Consider the following 13,945-nt stretch of genomic DNA (forward strand, 5'->3'; position numbering starts at 1 on the left):
GGGGCGGGGCCTACCAGCATGATTTGTGACATCACAAGGAGTAGATGTCTTTTAATGTCGAAATTGTGTTTTTTTTTAACAAAAAAAACATACATCTTAATACATGTCTGGAGGGGATCTTCCTGCCACAATATGATCAAGTACCATACAATGAAATCTGGCCAACTAAAATAGGTCGACAGAGGATGGTTAGGATGGTTGTGGCATTAACATGATTTAAAGATCCAGTCTATGAAGAGCTGTTTTCATCCACAGACTGACCTTCGGGTTATCTCAAGTGTTTAAGATCAGAGGAAGCACAAAATGCATTCTGAACACAAGCGAAGTGCCCACATGTACAGGGGTTCCCAATACTCTGATACTGCAGCAGTTCTTTCAGCTGTACACCTTCTCTTCCAAATAATGTCTGTGTTCAAGTTACTGGAACTGTTGTTTGTGCAGAAGAGCCAAAAGAAGCCTCACTGCAGGATACTGATATTGGGAATCCCTGTACAACATTTCCATTGAGAACTTTAAAAAAAAAAGTTGCAATTCAAACCTGAACAGTGTCCTTGAGATATCAAAGTGACCCAACACTTAAATAGCACGATTCCAATTTGTGACTGAATGGAGTCGACATAAGTAAGGACGTATCTCCAGAATATAACTGCCAATTAAGCTAGCTTCTATGCAAAGTACTGAGTTCAAGTGTTGAGTCGTCTTTGCCATGCCCTGTTCAACCAGCTCTCGAGTGCAAAACAGATCCCTTAACCTTTAAGCCCCGGTGCAAAAGAATCTCTTTTGGCCATAACTGAAATCGTGACAGTTAATAGCAGTGAACAGTGGACAGACTCCCCAACTACCAGAGCACCACACAGGCTGTTTCAATAGTATAAAGTGGCTTCCTTTCACCTATTTTCTCCAGCTTAATATATGCATGATAAACACGTCAAGAATCTGGAGCTCAATGAGAACGCTGACCAATCACAAGGCAGCACTACGCCCAGCCGTCAGCCAATGATTGAACAGAAACGTGGCTCAACGAGGAGAGGAAACCACTTTAGACTACTGAGGTGTACCCACAAAGAGTAGAGGTCGGTGTGCTTTGTGTGCGAGTCTATTGCTTACTTTGGGACAATCCAGACAGGCTTATCTGAAACCCTGGAGTAAAGGAGAAAACATTTTACTACATTTTCTTAGGGCTTGTTTAAGATTGGGTCATGGTTCAAAAGTGCCATCCCAGCAAGAGCCAATGCTGAAAGTGGAAGAGAGGGCAGGTTACTTTGAATGTGCTTTAGAGGGTAAACAGGAAACACCATATTTTGGTGGGTCTGGTTCAGTGCACTGCCATGCAACTGTACATGTAAGTTGATGTGGATCCAGTGTGTTGTCAGTGGAAGTTAACAGGTTTAGTCAATACTAGCCCAGCAGCAGAATGTATTAAAATGACTATTTGATTTGGTTTCTCTCTTCTTTAACCTCCTGCGTATCACTATTTCACATTAAAGAACAACATGAGTGATGATGAGTGATATATCACTGTTGAACGTTCAGATGCTGCTGTTCTTCTGGCATAAAGCACTCTCAGTATGGCAGTCACGTTCCACTGGTAGATCCCATTCCCCACCAGCATTTGATCATTTTTACTTACATATGCCGCTGCTGCTGTGTGCCACATGATAAGATGACACTCATGTTCCAGTGAACAGGTGCCACTTTTCACAGTAAGATACAGAGTACAACTGCTGGAATAGGCCATAAAATGACATTGGAAGATGATGCTGCTGCCAGCATGCTGTGAAGGCTATCCGAGCTTGTTCCTTGCACACTGATACCTAGATCTGGTTGGCCTTGTCAGCGCGGCTGCTGTGAAACAATATTAGTGTTTCCCCCTGTGAGTTTTGGGAAGGTGGTGAAAAGTTGGAGCAGAGTTGTGCTCCTCCAAAACAGCCTTTTTTTTCTCAGATAACACCATGACCTGCCTTACTCTGACTCTGATTACGGGTTTAACCTGAACCACGCCATACAACAATGATAGCAAACACTTATAATAAATAAATAATAATACATATACATATTTTTTAATGCATATGTATCAAATTGGTACTCAGTATCAGCCGTTACACAAAGATCAAGGATCGGGATCAGTGGTGTACTGGTGCCTAGAGAACAGGGCATGCTCTTAATTAAGGACAAACCTGTGTGTGTCCTGCGTTATAAAGTGACTTGTAAGACTAGTGCTCCATATTTAGCTCACCTAATATTTGCACATTTTCACATAACATCTGCTGCTTGATTTCAGACAGTAAGGATGATTATGACATGAACATTCGCTACAGAAGAGGTGCAGATTTTGCATCAATACTGGCTCACCGACCCATGAGGCAACTACATGCATCATACCTCATTCCTTACTCCATCCACCTGGACAACTGTGTTGTGCCTTTGCCATCCTGCAGAACACTACTGAATGATCAGAGGGGATTTCGAAGTGGATTTATACGCAATGCTGGCTGAAAAAACAAGTGGGTATACTCTGTATACCTGCACTCAACCACTGGGTATCGGGAAGGAAAATGGTATCAGAACATCTCGCCTTGTATTAAATATATATTATGTTACAATGTATAGAATAATGCAGTTAAATGAAATTGCTTCTGACATACTGTACCCCACTCTTCCTTAAATATCAATCACATTCTGACATCTAGCATAAACCAATGTATTCTTGGGACAGAGGTAACATACTTTTTTTATATGTACCTTATGACAGTTGAAAAGTCATAAAATAAAAGTGGAATACCACTAAGAACAGGCATATGGCACCGAAGCAAGAGCGGCACACTACTGGTGTGTGTCGGCGGTGTCGTCTATCTGTGGAACAAGTGACAAGCTGCTTATAGGTGGCACACAGCAGGAACATACTATTATCAGCAGCTGCATAATGCCAGAGAGAATTGGTATATGCTAACAGGAAGTTGTATCTTCCAGTGGAACATGACCGTCATTCTGGTTAAATATATACCATAAGCAGCAGCATACCAGAAGCTAACAGTTGAGATGCAACTCTCTCACAGCGCTGCTTGATGCAGTGTCTCATCAAATGGGGTCTGTCTACTGTGTCTACATGAGATCAAAATATTCTAAAACATGCAGATACGTGGATAAAAATGCAGGTTTTGCTAAAAAAAAAAAATTATATATAAATGAAATTAGGAAACAAACACAAAACAATGATCAACAGGAGGAGGAAAGGGAACATTTCAAGGAATTCCTTTGCCAAGATATGGCCTGAACAAACACAATGTAACCCAACAGCAGTAAGATAAGAGTGAATACCTGTTTCATTTTGACATCTCCAGCAGGTGTTGGTTTCTGTAAGGTTTAGATAAAACATTTGATACTAGACATCTGCCACAGAGGAAGAAATACAACTCAGTTCTGTTGTCCACTGGATACATGACTGTATTGATGTTAATTAGGCTCTGAAAGTCAGTCAATCAATGGAAATGCCTACCCAGCAGCTACCATCAACACATCCATTATCGGACACGACCTTGTCTGGCCTCCTGCCTTTTCCACTAAGATTTAGACGGCACACAGCCTACTGTATGTAAACCGGTTTACCATTAGTGTGACTGCAACGCCACATACCACAGACTCATCCGCCAGCTGACACTGCTGCTTTGCCAGTTTCTATTATGACTTATATGAGAGGATAGTGCTGTGAGTTAGCTGATAGCATCTGATCGAAAACAGCTGGCAGAAATAGGCACATAGGCAAAACTTGATTTAACTAGCTTTAGGTTTTGGTAGCTAACAGGCTTAGCTTTCCGTCCGATAATGGATTCAGAGCTGGGACTCAGTAAAACCCTATCAAACTCGAAATGTACAGACCTATTTCACGATAACAAACGGCAGACATATTGTTTCAGTACAGTAGTATTAAAGACTGCTATTACATTATTTAACGGGCTGTAATCTCGACAGAACTAACACACATAACGAGGACCAAACGTTGTCAGGCGACTGGAGCAAATTAATCAACGTTTTAAAATGAATGTTGATTCGGTGAATATTATTACCATATCTAACTTTAAATGTATTATTCTATCATTTATAATGTATTATTTATTTGCCATAGACAGCGGTGCATTCAAACAGTGGCCTGGCAGTGTAGGCCTTGGTGGTACTTGTAGCAGCCTGCTGCTAATAATATCGGTGAACAGACATTCATTGAACGCGTCTTTCCCCTGTCACACATGTGGGATTTGGGTGTTGTTGCTAATGTCGGACTCAGGGAGTGAAACCCTTCACTGTGCCACTACAGGTCTGTCTGTTCAGCAGATAAACAGGGGACACTTCCTCACTGCTAACCTGGTAGCCGTGTAGTTTCAGGGAGCCACTGCAAGCTAGGCAACCAAAGCCAGAGCGTCAGCGGAAACTGTGCAATGCAGCCTTCAAAATAAAAGGAAGCAGTTTGACAAACCGCTAATAACACTAAAGGGATCGCACTGTTGTGAGAAATTCGACATGATATTGTTTAATGCTAAACAATAATTGTAGGTTGTGAGTATTTTAGTATTATCATTTACTTTATCTATTCTGTCGACGCTAAAATGTGTAACACTAATACTACACTAACGTTATTTTGTACTACCCAGTACGGGTAACAACATGCCACTGAATAACTGAAGAGAAATGATGAGTTATCTTCCATATTGGATTGCTAGTACTCATCCACCACTCTGGGTAGTTATCTGTACAAATAGTCGGCTTCATTTTGTAAAACCAATAAATATATTTAGATATCTAGCTCATCTTCTAACAACACATAATCAGTCCAAAGTCTGCTTTTCACATTTACATGAGCAGATAAATATTGATTTTTAAGTTAACTTGATTCCATTACTAAACACAAGCAACAGTATATTACAAATAATACGTCTTATGGACAACAACGCGGATTTTATTTTGAAAGTTATAACCGGAAGGTTTTAATTATTCTGTCCCTCTTGACAATGGCTTTTCTGGTTCTGGGAAGCTACAAGCTACCTTTTCCTACTAACTCCAGTGTGTTCAGTTGGAATAGAGAACTATGAAATAACGGCCATTGTCGCCTACCTTGCATGCTGCTGCTCTGTGTCTGCTGGTGGAAATGGTGCGACGTGGATCCTACAATGTTGCTGGAGCTTGTGGAGTTGCTGTCAGGACTGGGAGTCGCCATTGTTGTGTTGGATTCCGGCAGCGCTCAGGCTGCAATGCAGAGAGTGAAACTTCGCCCGCTCTGCCTCCAGACGGGACACTGCGCCACTTGAACGCAGCAGCCGCACCACGGCCACGTCTGTGCCGCTGCCGCCTTCACGGCCTGTCGGAAATGCAGTAAATCACCACTTCACAGCGCTATGTTTGACATATTTCTATCTGTTGTGCAAACCAGCACACTACATAATATCCCTCCCTCTATATGTCATCATATTGACACATCTGAGAGGTGCTGAAAATATTTATATTTTTAAACATAAACCATAAAACATCTATTCATTTGTTTTAACATTTTACTGTTGACCATTATTTGTTTTTTCTTTTTTCTATTTTTTATCACCATTTAATCTTAGCCATTGTTTTACTGTTTTATTATTAGCAATATATTTATTATTATTAGCAATATTATCAAATCTTTTATTGTCTTTTTTAATTAAATTGTTTGGTGTGTAGGTCTAAATCCTTTTTAACAATGTTTTGTCAGTCTCTTGTAAAGCACTTTGATTTGCATTTAATTGTATTGTATACTGTATCAGCTCAATGTCCCACTATCTAATTCAACAAAATAGTGAATACAAAAATGGGTATGCTCCCTTAATCTACATTGTTACTGTGCACTTGTGTTCTGTGTTGTTTGAATCACACATCTTAGCATATTAGTGTTTTATAGTTTCATTCTTGTCGCTGGATATATACCTTGTGTCAAAGATAACTAATTATAGTATTTAATGAGTTCACTCTTGACCTTTGAAATTGTAATTTGACTAAATAACCTTAACTCAAGGTCCACTTGCTCACTAAATTAGAGGTTTCAGCCAAATCACATGGTCAGTGGATGGAGTTTGCTCAGTTGCCGTGGAGATTATGGAGATATATAAGGGATTGCTATTTACAATACCTGTTGTCACATGTCCTTACTTAGATAACTCCACCTGCTGATGAAGGCTGAGATGCAGAAGCTCCAGAAAAAGCTAGCAAGCTGACTTTGCGTTAACTTTTTGTCTCATACGTATTTTTAGCCCCCTCCATACCATCTCTTCCTGTATCACATGTCAATATCATTTTTTGTCTAAGTTGTAGTTTTTGTCATTATTTTAATGTTTGTCTGTGGTCTTTTTTTCCACACACAAAACACTTTTTTTTTTAGTTGATTGTATCACCACTTTTTCATCTGCAATTAAAAACTCATTAATGTACTACTACTGTGTCAAGGTCTGTAGTCAAACCTCAAATGTGACATCTAGCTGGACACAAAGTGCAACTACTGCTATTTAAGATGTTTATTATTTGTCGTATGGTTTTACATTGTAAATCATACAGATTTGCACAGATCTTATCACAGGTTATAATTACACTGCACCGATCAATATGTCACTAAATTGCATAATACATTGTTCAGCAAATACCAGCATAAGAAAATCAGTTCTGTGCAATACGCAACGTGCAAAAGGCACCAACTGCAATAAAAAAAATCTCTCTTCTTAAAATATGTGCATACAAATATACAAATTATATCATTTGCCCTCCAGATTCAAACACACCAGTGCATAAGATATATTTCACACTTTGTCATTAAAATAAAAACTCATTAAGTGCAATTCAATATTTGAGGTACTGTACGTTTTCTGCTGCGGTAACTGGACCAGAGCGTATGTAGGTTTGTTACACTGACAGTATATATAGTGGACAGAGCTCCCAGGTCTGCGGAAAGAAACCAACACGGTCTTAAACATGCATTTTATGTAATGGCCAGCAGGGGGCAGCTCCATTGGCTGCAAAAAAAGAAGCAGATCAAACTGTCGAACTAGGCAGTGCTGATCAAATACGGATCAAGATTCTGTTCCTGCTTTACTAATTCCCCACCGAAAATCCTTTCAGAAACATATTTCAGTGCACTGTTTATCTGTAACGTGAGAATGTGTGACCAGGCTCGTCGCTATAGTTTCCTGCTATGGACGAGTTGAAACTGCGCAGCCAATGAGAGCAGCTAAACTCGCAGTACGTCACCTATGCTATGGTATAGGAGACTGATGCATGTATAGTTCTATTTAAGTGACCTGTGTAAAATTCCCTGACTTCTTCATAGAATGTAAACATCCTGTACATGTCCCAATCTGGAATATACCTTTCTAAATCCCATGGTATAAATAAAAAATATTGCCTTGACTGCCTCAGCAATCTACAAACATTACAGCATGTGTCATTTTGCCGTATGATCTGCGTCACTTTGGCACCCTGAAAACAGAAACACTCGATCTGTGATCCTCCCGTTCCCTTTCAGCACCATCCGGTCCTCGTACACAGAGACCGTGCCGAAGGCGTTGCCGTCAGGTGGGGTCTCGATCACCCCCTCTAACGTCAGGTGGTGCACTCCCGTGTCTCTGTCCTGGTAGTATCCGCCGTCGTGGTCGTGTCCAGCCATGAAACACACCACACTGCTGTGGGAGCGTATGATGGCCAGGAGCTCATCGAAGTTCCAGGCGAGGCAGATGGGGTCTGTGGAGAAAGGGTGTACGGGGAGGTGACCTAGGCAGGGGAAAAAAAAAAGATAGGTCATATATTAGATTTAGAAAACAAATATAGCAGCCAACAACAATGAGCTAAGTAAAGATATATAGTGGAGTCATGGTGTCCTCACTCTCCATTTGTCTGTGCTGCTATCGCATCCTCTCTGTTGTTTGTTTACAAAGCCGGTCTGGCGTCTTTGTCAGTGGATTAAGGATCAATGCCTGGCAAAATTAGCATTTCTGTGGAGTCTGATAGCGATGTTTAATAATGGCAGAACAACAAGCTGAGCCTGTCAGTGGCAAAAAAAAGAACTTTCAGTGGACGTACTTTGACGGGATATTATTCCAAAGAATGAGCTATGTTCACGCTTTGCCAATATTTTCTCATACAACGCTGTGAATTGAGATAATTTCATCCAAACCAGTGTTTGGAGATTGTTGCAAAGACTGACAAAGACGGTTTTGGTCAGTTTTGTTTTATTTCCTCTCCAGTCTGAAGTGTGTATTACGATTATCTGCGAGGAAGAAATTACTGATTTTGTCAATGGAGTCGGGTGGGCCATAGCACCTATTTGTTTTTATCTGAGATGTAGTGCTCTAGTGCAACATCTAGTAGCACTGAATTTCTTACATATAACCTGAGATTTCTGCTATCTGGCAGCACTTGAACAGCAGATGACGCACACAGGACCAGTAACCTGAAACTGAAGCAGCTCTGTGGAATTCAGCCATCATTCATTTTATTATTTATCATTTACTTTTTCTCCTGACATGTCAAAAGGTCTACTGTGCATGCTGGCTCCCTCAATAACAGCTCCTTAGTTAGTCTGACTTACCAACTACCTACTAAATTGCATATGGCGTGTAAAAGAAAACAGTGGAGTGGCCCTTTAATAATTCAAAATGAAAATTAAGGTTCTATTCTTACTGGTCCAAACTGCCATGAAAGTGTAGTGGTAAGTGAGGAAGTAGGTAAACAAGGGATGCATGCACGCCCACGAGTGCTCTACTTTAGCTGTGGTATAAGTCACAGTCCTCTGCTTTTTGCCAGATCTGTGGTTGTTCTGACTCATAATGTGTGTATGGTTCATTCTATGATTTGCTCTGTAGCCAATCCGATTATTATGAAATGATAAAAATGGTTGCTATGGTACAAATGATTGCTAATGTTGAGAATCAGACAAATAGTCAAATTTACAATTAAAATGAAAAATCAGCAGACTTACAAGACCACAAAATAGGAAAAAGAGATACTTTCTTCCAACACACACAAAAGGTAATGAAACAGTGGGGAACACACTGCTGATTCCTCGGAGAGGAGAGAGGATGGTCTTCACTGTCACTGTTGGTTTGCTGGTTTTTGATCTGGTGTTGGAGCAGGTGCATCAGTGACGCTGCAGAGGTAAGTGTGCTCAATGCCCACTGTTGAAAAGGGGGCTAGCTGAATACCTGGCACTACACAATAGGTAGGAGCTAAAAAGGCCTGTATGAGTAAGCACAGGGGAAACTGGGTAAAAAACAGCTAGATTATGCTGTCAAACACGGTGGTCATGACAACCTGCTCATTTCAGCCGTATGGGAGAGTGTTGAACTGGATCCGCAGTAGCTGACCGGTTGTGTCATACAAACGTCATGTAATTCTACCAATGCCTGAACCAGTAAACAGCAAAACACACCTTCACTGACTGGGATGCTAGGATTAAACAATCTTTGCAAACGTAGGAGATTTTTTTACTTACTGACTAGTGTGACTCTCTCCTGTTTCTCATCGGCTGAGGACAGAACAGAATCCAGCCAGTCCAGCTGGTCCTTACTGAACCCACCGTTGAACATCGTAAACCTCTGCCGACCCTCGCACACTGAAACAAGAACACATAATGTGAACACTCACCATCTAAAAAACACTAAAAAAAATGTAAAGAACACATTGAATGATCAAAACAAGAAGGGTTCATTTCCAGTCTAAATCCACAAACTATATGGGGACATCTGGGTAGAGCCCTTTATAGTCAGCAGAGCACCACAGCACAACAATCTGTGACAATTATTAGTACTTGCCAGGTAGAGCAGCCATTTTGAAGAGATATACAGATGCTAAATGACAACTTCTTTTAAAGACTTTATAAATTTGAAGAGCCCACCTCCTACTTCCAGAATGTACGCTCACTTAAAGGAGTTAAGGATCTTGTTTTCCATCATGAGTATGATCTACACACTTTAAATACTTTATAAATGAGAAAACATAAAATCTCCCACGACCCAAGTGTGTGTCCCGACCCAGTCTTTGGAAATGAATGCCCTGTATTAGTGAAATACCGATATACCGTGAAACCGGCAGAATCTTATAAAATACCGTGACACAGATTTTTGACCATACCGTCCAGCAGTAGTTTATGAATTCTGCTTTTCATCTGTAAAAGTAAGACTGGTATACTTCTCTTCATTTTATAATAACGCTTTAACTACAGAAGGAAACTTCAGCTTCAAAGCTAATTCGTAAATTGCTTATTCATTCATTAAAATATGTAAATAGTCGATGAAATAGCAAAACATCTTCACATACACATGTACATACCTGGGGGACAGTTGAGGTCCTCGTTGTTGTTGTACTGCTTTATCAGACTCATAGCATCGCGGTACTGTTCACTGGACTCCTCTCGGCCCAGCAGGCTCACATCATAAGCGTCCAGCACGACGAACGTGAACCCGGGGAACGGGCTGAAGCGGTAGGCGTAGACGTCCCCTCCTGCCCGGGCTCCGGTCGGGCTGCCGTCGGTGTGCGGTGTGCTGTTGAGCTGGGACAGCAGCAGCGCGCTCCTGCTGAAGTTATAAAACTCATGGTTGCCCCACACATGGTGGACCTCCACGGGGCTGGAGCTGAACTCTCTCAGCACGGTGGCCAAGGCTCGGCCCGAGGCGTCGTGGCCCTTGTTGAAGCCGTCGATGATGTCTCCCAGCTGGAGGATAAACTCGGGTTTGACGGGCGACTCCGACCAACTTTCCTGGGCATTTCTGAGCAGCTGCAGGCTGCTCCGGTAGTACCGCCTCCTGGTCCGGCTGTAATTGTATCCGTCGTCGAGGTCTGCGTACTGAATGTCAGCTATCACACCGAATGTAAACAGCGGCGTTTGTTGAGGACAGTCGTCCATTCTCGGCGTTGTCTTCGGGATAACAGTTGTCTGTGTGTGTCTGTAGATGGAGTTGACTGTACAGGAAACACTGCCGAGGTACCGGTTTCCTCCTAACCCCCTCACATGGTGGAATCCAGCCAGGCTGTTTAATGTTGAATATCCTCTATCGTCCTACACGATGACAGCACAGTATCCAACGCTGCTAGGCACAATAAAAGCAACCACTTCCGGCGGCGTCCTTCAAAATAATGCTGTTAGACAACCTGTCAGTAAAGACTAGTGGATATGGCGGGAGGGGCCCAGCTGCAGCCTCACAGACGCTACAAACCACGGCCACTTGTACACTAAGTCACAGAAATACATTGAAAATGGAGCAGTTTTAGCAACTGTTAAAGGCCATGCGAATGAAATTCAGAGATGTCTTTCTAAACACACTGTACATGTTAGAAAATCAGAGGAAGAGTAGAGTCGGGTCTTGGCATGATATATAAGTGTGCAATGTTTGCAATCCTAATCCTAACCCTTTGAGCCACAACAATATATGACTTAATAAATGAATGCAAACAAATGGTGAGGAAAAGAAAGATCAATAGATAGACATTTTAGCAAATATTAAGCAGAAATAAGGAGGATAAACTATGACTTGTGTTAGCCTAACTGCTAAAAATATATTTACACATTAATGTTCATATTTATGAACATCAAAATGTAGTTTTTATAAATTTTATAACTTGAATATAAACTCATAGACCCACCTAATTTGATTCATGAAATTCACTTCCAGTGCTTTCATTCTGCTGCAGTGCAGAAGTGAGTCCTTGCTAGTCTGAGATATATTAAGTAAACCAAGGAGCTGCTCGGAGCCTGGTGGTCTCCAGGGAGCCCCAAACTAAATCTGTTACGGCCCTGAAACGGCTTAGACTGGGCCTGCAGCTACTGACTTTAAACTTGTAATAGTTCTGTGGCTTTACATGATTAAGATAAAGTCTCCCTTCCTCACTCAGGAAAAATGATGTTGCTCTGTAAAGTGCCACAGAGGGGCACTGCATGAAAGTACACACACTATAACCAGACATTTTCATAAGACATAGAAAATACAAGCATAGACTATTTATTGACATATTTATTAAAATATTTATGTTATTTTGCTTTTTAGACAAAGGTTGAAAGATGCAGGATTGTGGACTGATCACACAGGTCCGCTCTCTGCCTCCTCTGCTGAAGCTGCTTCCTTTTCCCCGGCTGACAAAAGAAAACACACACGCACACACACACACACATACACTAACTTGAGTACAGATTTGGAAACCCCCTTATAATGTCCCTGGTCTCCCTTTCAGGACTCTGGTGTCTCTGTACCTGTGTTTGGGGTACATGACAGACACACAAACTGCAGACACAAAGACATGAAGTGTGTTGTTTCTGAGGCACACATTCATACACATTGCTATATTTACTGCAGCCCCTGCTCAGTAGAGTGGAACAAACCCAGGTTTGTCAGTGTTTGTCCTCAAATAGTTTTGATGATTTGAAAGTCAAATTTTGACTCTTTTTTTAATTTATCATTTCCCAAATTGTGTAGATAAAAAGAAATCCCTCTTCTGATTTTTATTGACAGTAGAAATCCTATAGAGAAACAGAGACAATAGAGACTAATATTTCTGGGAATTTTAAACATGAAAAGTCTCCTATGAATACAAACATAATATACACTGGATTTTTAAGGCTGATTCGGACATGCTTTTAGACTAAATATTTTTATATTTTTATAGCAAAAAATCTTACCTAAAGCCTGGCAGGGTGGAGAGGGATTTGAAACAACATTTAGAGCATATGTGGGCATATACAGCTTACAGAAGATATATTTAACAGCTAAATACACAGCTTAATGTGATATTTCTGAGATAAAAAAACAACAACTAAATATTTCACAGTTTTGTGGGTGGCTAATAAAAATATTTGGGGTGGGGGGGGAATCTACTGGGGGAATTGGGACACATGACCTCAGTATTATATATATATCTAAAATCCTGGCTACGACCCTGCCTCTGACTGTCATTTTGGGGTTCACCTGAAGTCTCTTGGCCTGGAGTCCACTGTGTCAAGCCGGTGACACACTTGGGAATCCACTTGAGGACAGCGGTGGAAGCCAACTCGCCCCACTCGCCCTCAGCTCGGTCCTGCAGAGAACGGAGTGAGACACAGCTTCAGATTTTTATCTACACAGAGAAGAAACGCTCTGAAGTGTTTTACTGTGACACATTTTGGCCTTTACTGCAAGCACAATAAACAGATATTTTCACTGTGTTCCGTATTTATTCTATGAACTCCAAGCTCACTGAAGATGTCACACACATGCACGCTGAAGTTTATATATTGTCACTAATGTTCACATCATGCATAGAAAGTCAAACATGCACATAGAACAGGGACACTGGAAAATATTAATAACACTTCTAGGACTAAATTCAACAACAGTAATGCATTGTTGTGCATGAAAAAAAACACAAGATCATCATGCAACACACTGATCATCAGCAGTTGTGTATAAAGGCAGTAGCAGCACCTCCTCTGCTCCTCCTAAGGAGAGATATCCCTCCCTGGAGCCCGGGTAGGGCGACCTCTGTGCTTTTATATTTTTATCGTTCTCATCACCGGTCGCTGGCTGGAGTTTATAGTTGAGAGAGTTTATTATGGTTATGTTCTGGTATTCATTCAGTTCGCCCTGACAACGTTCCAGTTTTTTCAGATTATTATGAGGAAATTAAAGTATATATACATATATATATATATATTTAAAGTAATTTACTTGAACTTTCACCATATCCTGACAGTAGAACATGAGACAGATAATCTGTAAAACAAAAAATAATCTGATTCCTCTGGCTCCTCCTAGTTCTCCTAATGGCATCAATCAGAGCTGAGAATGACAGTTGAAGTTCACAAGTCATCAAATACTGATGCTTTGGGTTGGTGGTTGGAAGATAGTTGACTGCTGAGTTTGAGAGACTCAACAATCAGCTATCTTTCTTGGCTCTGATTGGTTGTTTTTGTTCAGAGACT

The 13,945-nt window shown here is 41.0% G+C and overlaps 3 protein-coding genes across 3 annotated transcripts in view; all 3 read right to left on the reverse strand.

Annotated features, from left to right (window-relative positions):
* The window catches only part of LOC118331296 (dual specificity mitogen-activated protein kinase kinase 4-like), a gene marked incomplete at its 3' end in the record, with an annotated part of 5,779 nt that extends 448 nt beyond the window's left edge, over nt 1-5,331 (reverse strand). Inside the window, 3 exon segments of the mRNA XM_035666121.1 lie at nt 1,108-1,140; nt 3,319-3,354; nt 5,104-5,331. Of these exon segments, the coding sequence (XP_035522014.1) occupies nt 1,108-1,140; nt 3,319-3,354; nt 5,104-5,206 (172 nt within the window).
* A 1,178-nt stretch (nt 5,332-6,509) lies between these two features.
* Nucleotides 6,510-11,094, reverse strand: adprm (ADP-ribose/CDP-alcohol diphosphatase, manganese-dependent). The gene is made up of 3 exons (XM_035670689.1): nt 10,327-11,094; nt 9,491-9,610; nt 6,510-7,770 (listed from the first exon to the last, which is right to left on the reverse strand). The coding sequence occupies exons 1-3, from the start codon at nt 10,898-10,900 to the stop codon at nt 7,445-7,447; spliced, it is 1,020 nt and encodes a 339-aa protein (XP_035526582.1). The 5' UTR covers nt 10,901-11,094; the 3' UTR covers nt 6,510-7,444.
* Nucleotides 11,095-11,987: 893 nt separating this feature from the next.
* rsph1 (radial spoke head component 1) overlaps nt 11,988-13,945 on the reverse strand; it is a 4,474-nt gene continuing 2,516 nt past the window's right edge. Inside the window, exons 7-8 of the mRNA XM_035667839.1 lie at nt 12,954-13,062; nt 11,988-12,124 (exon numbers count right to left, since the gene is read on the reverse strand). Of these exons, the coding sequence (XP_035523732.1) occupies nt 12,072-12,124; nt 12,954-13,062 (162 nt within the window). The 3' untranslated portion in view covers nt 11,988-12,071. The remainder of the gene's footprint in view (nt 12,125-12,953; nt 13,063-13,945) is intronic.

This window comes from Morone saxatilis, unplaced genomic scaffold (assembly GCF_004916995.1).
Source record: "Morone saxatilis isolate NCDOM2014 unplaced genomic scaffold, NCSU_SB_2.0 Contig1, whole genome shotgun sequence".
In the NCBI taxonomy this organism is placed as follows: domain Eukaryota; kingdom Metazoa; phylum Chordata; class Actinopteri; family Moronidae; genus Morone; species Morone saxatilis.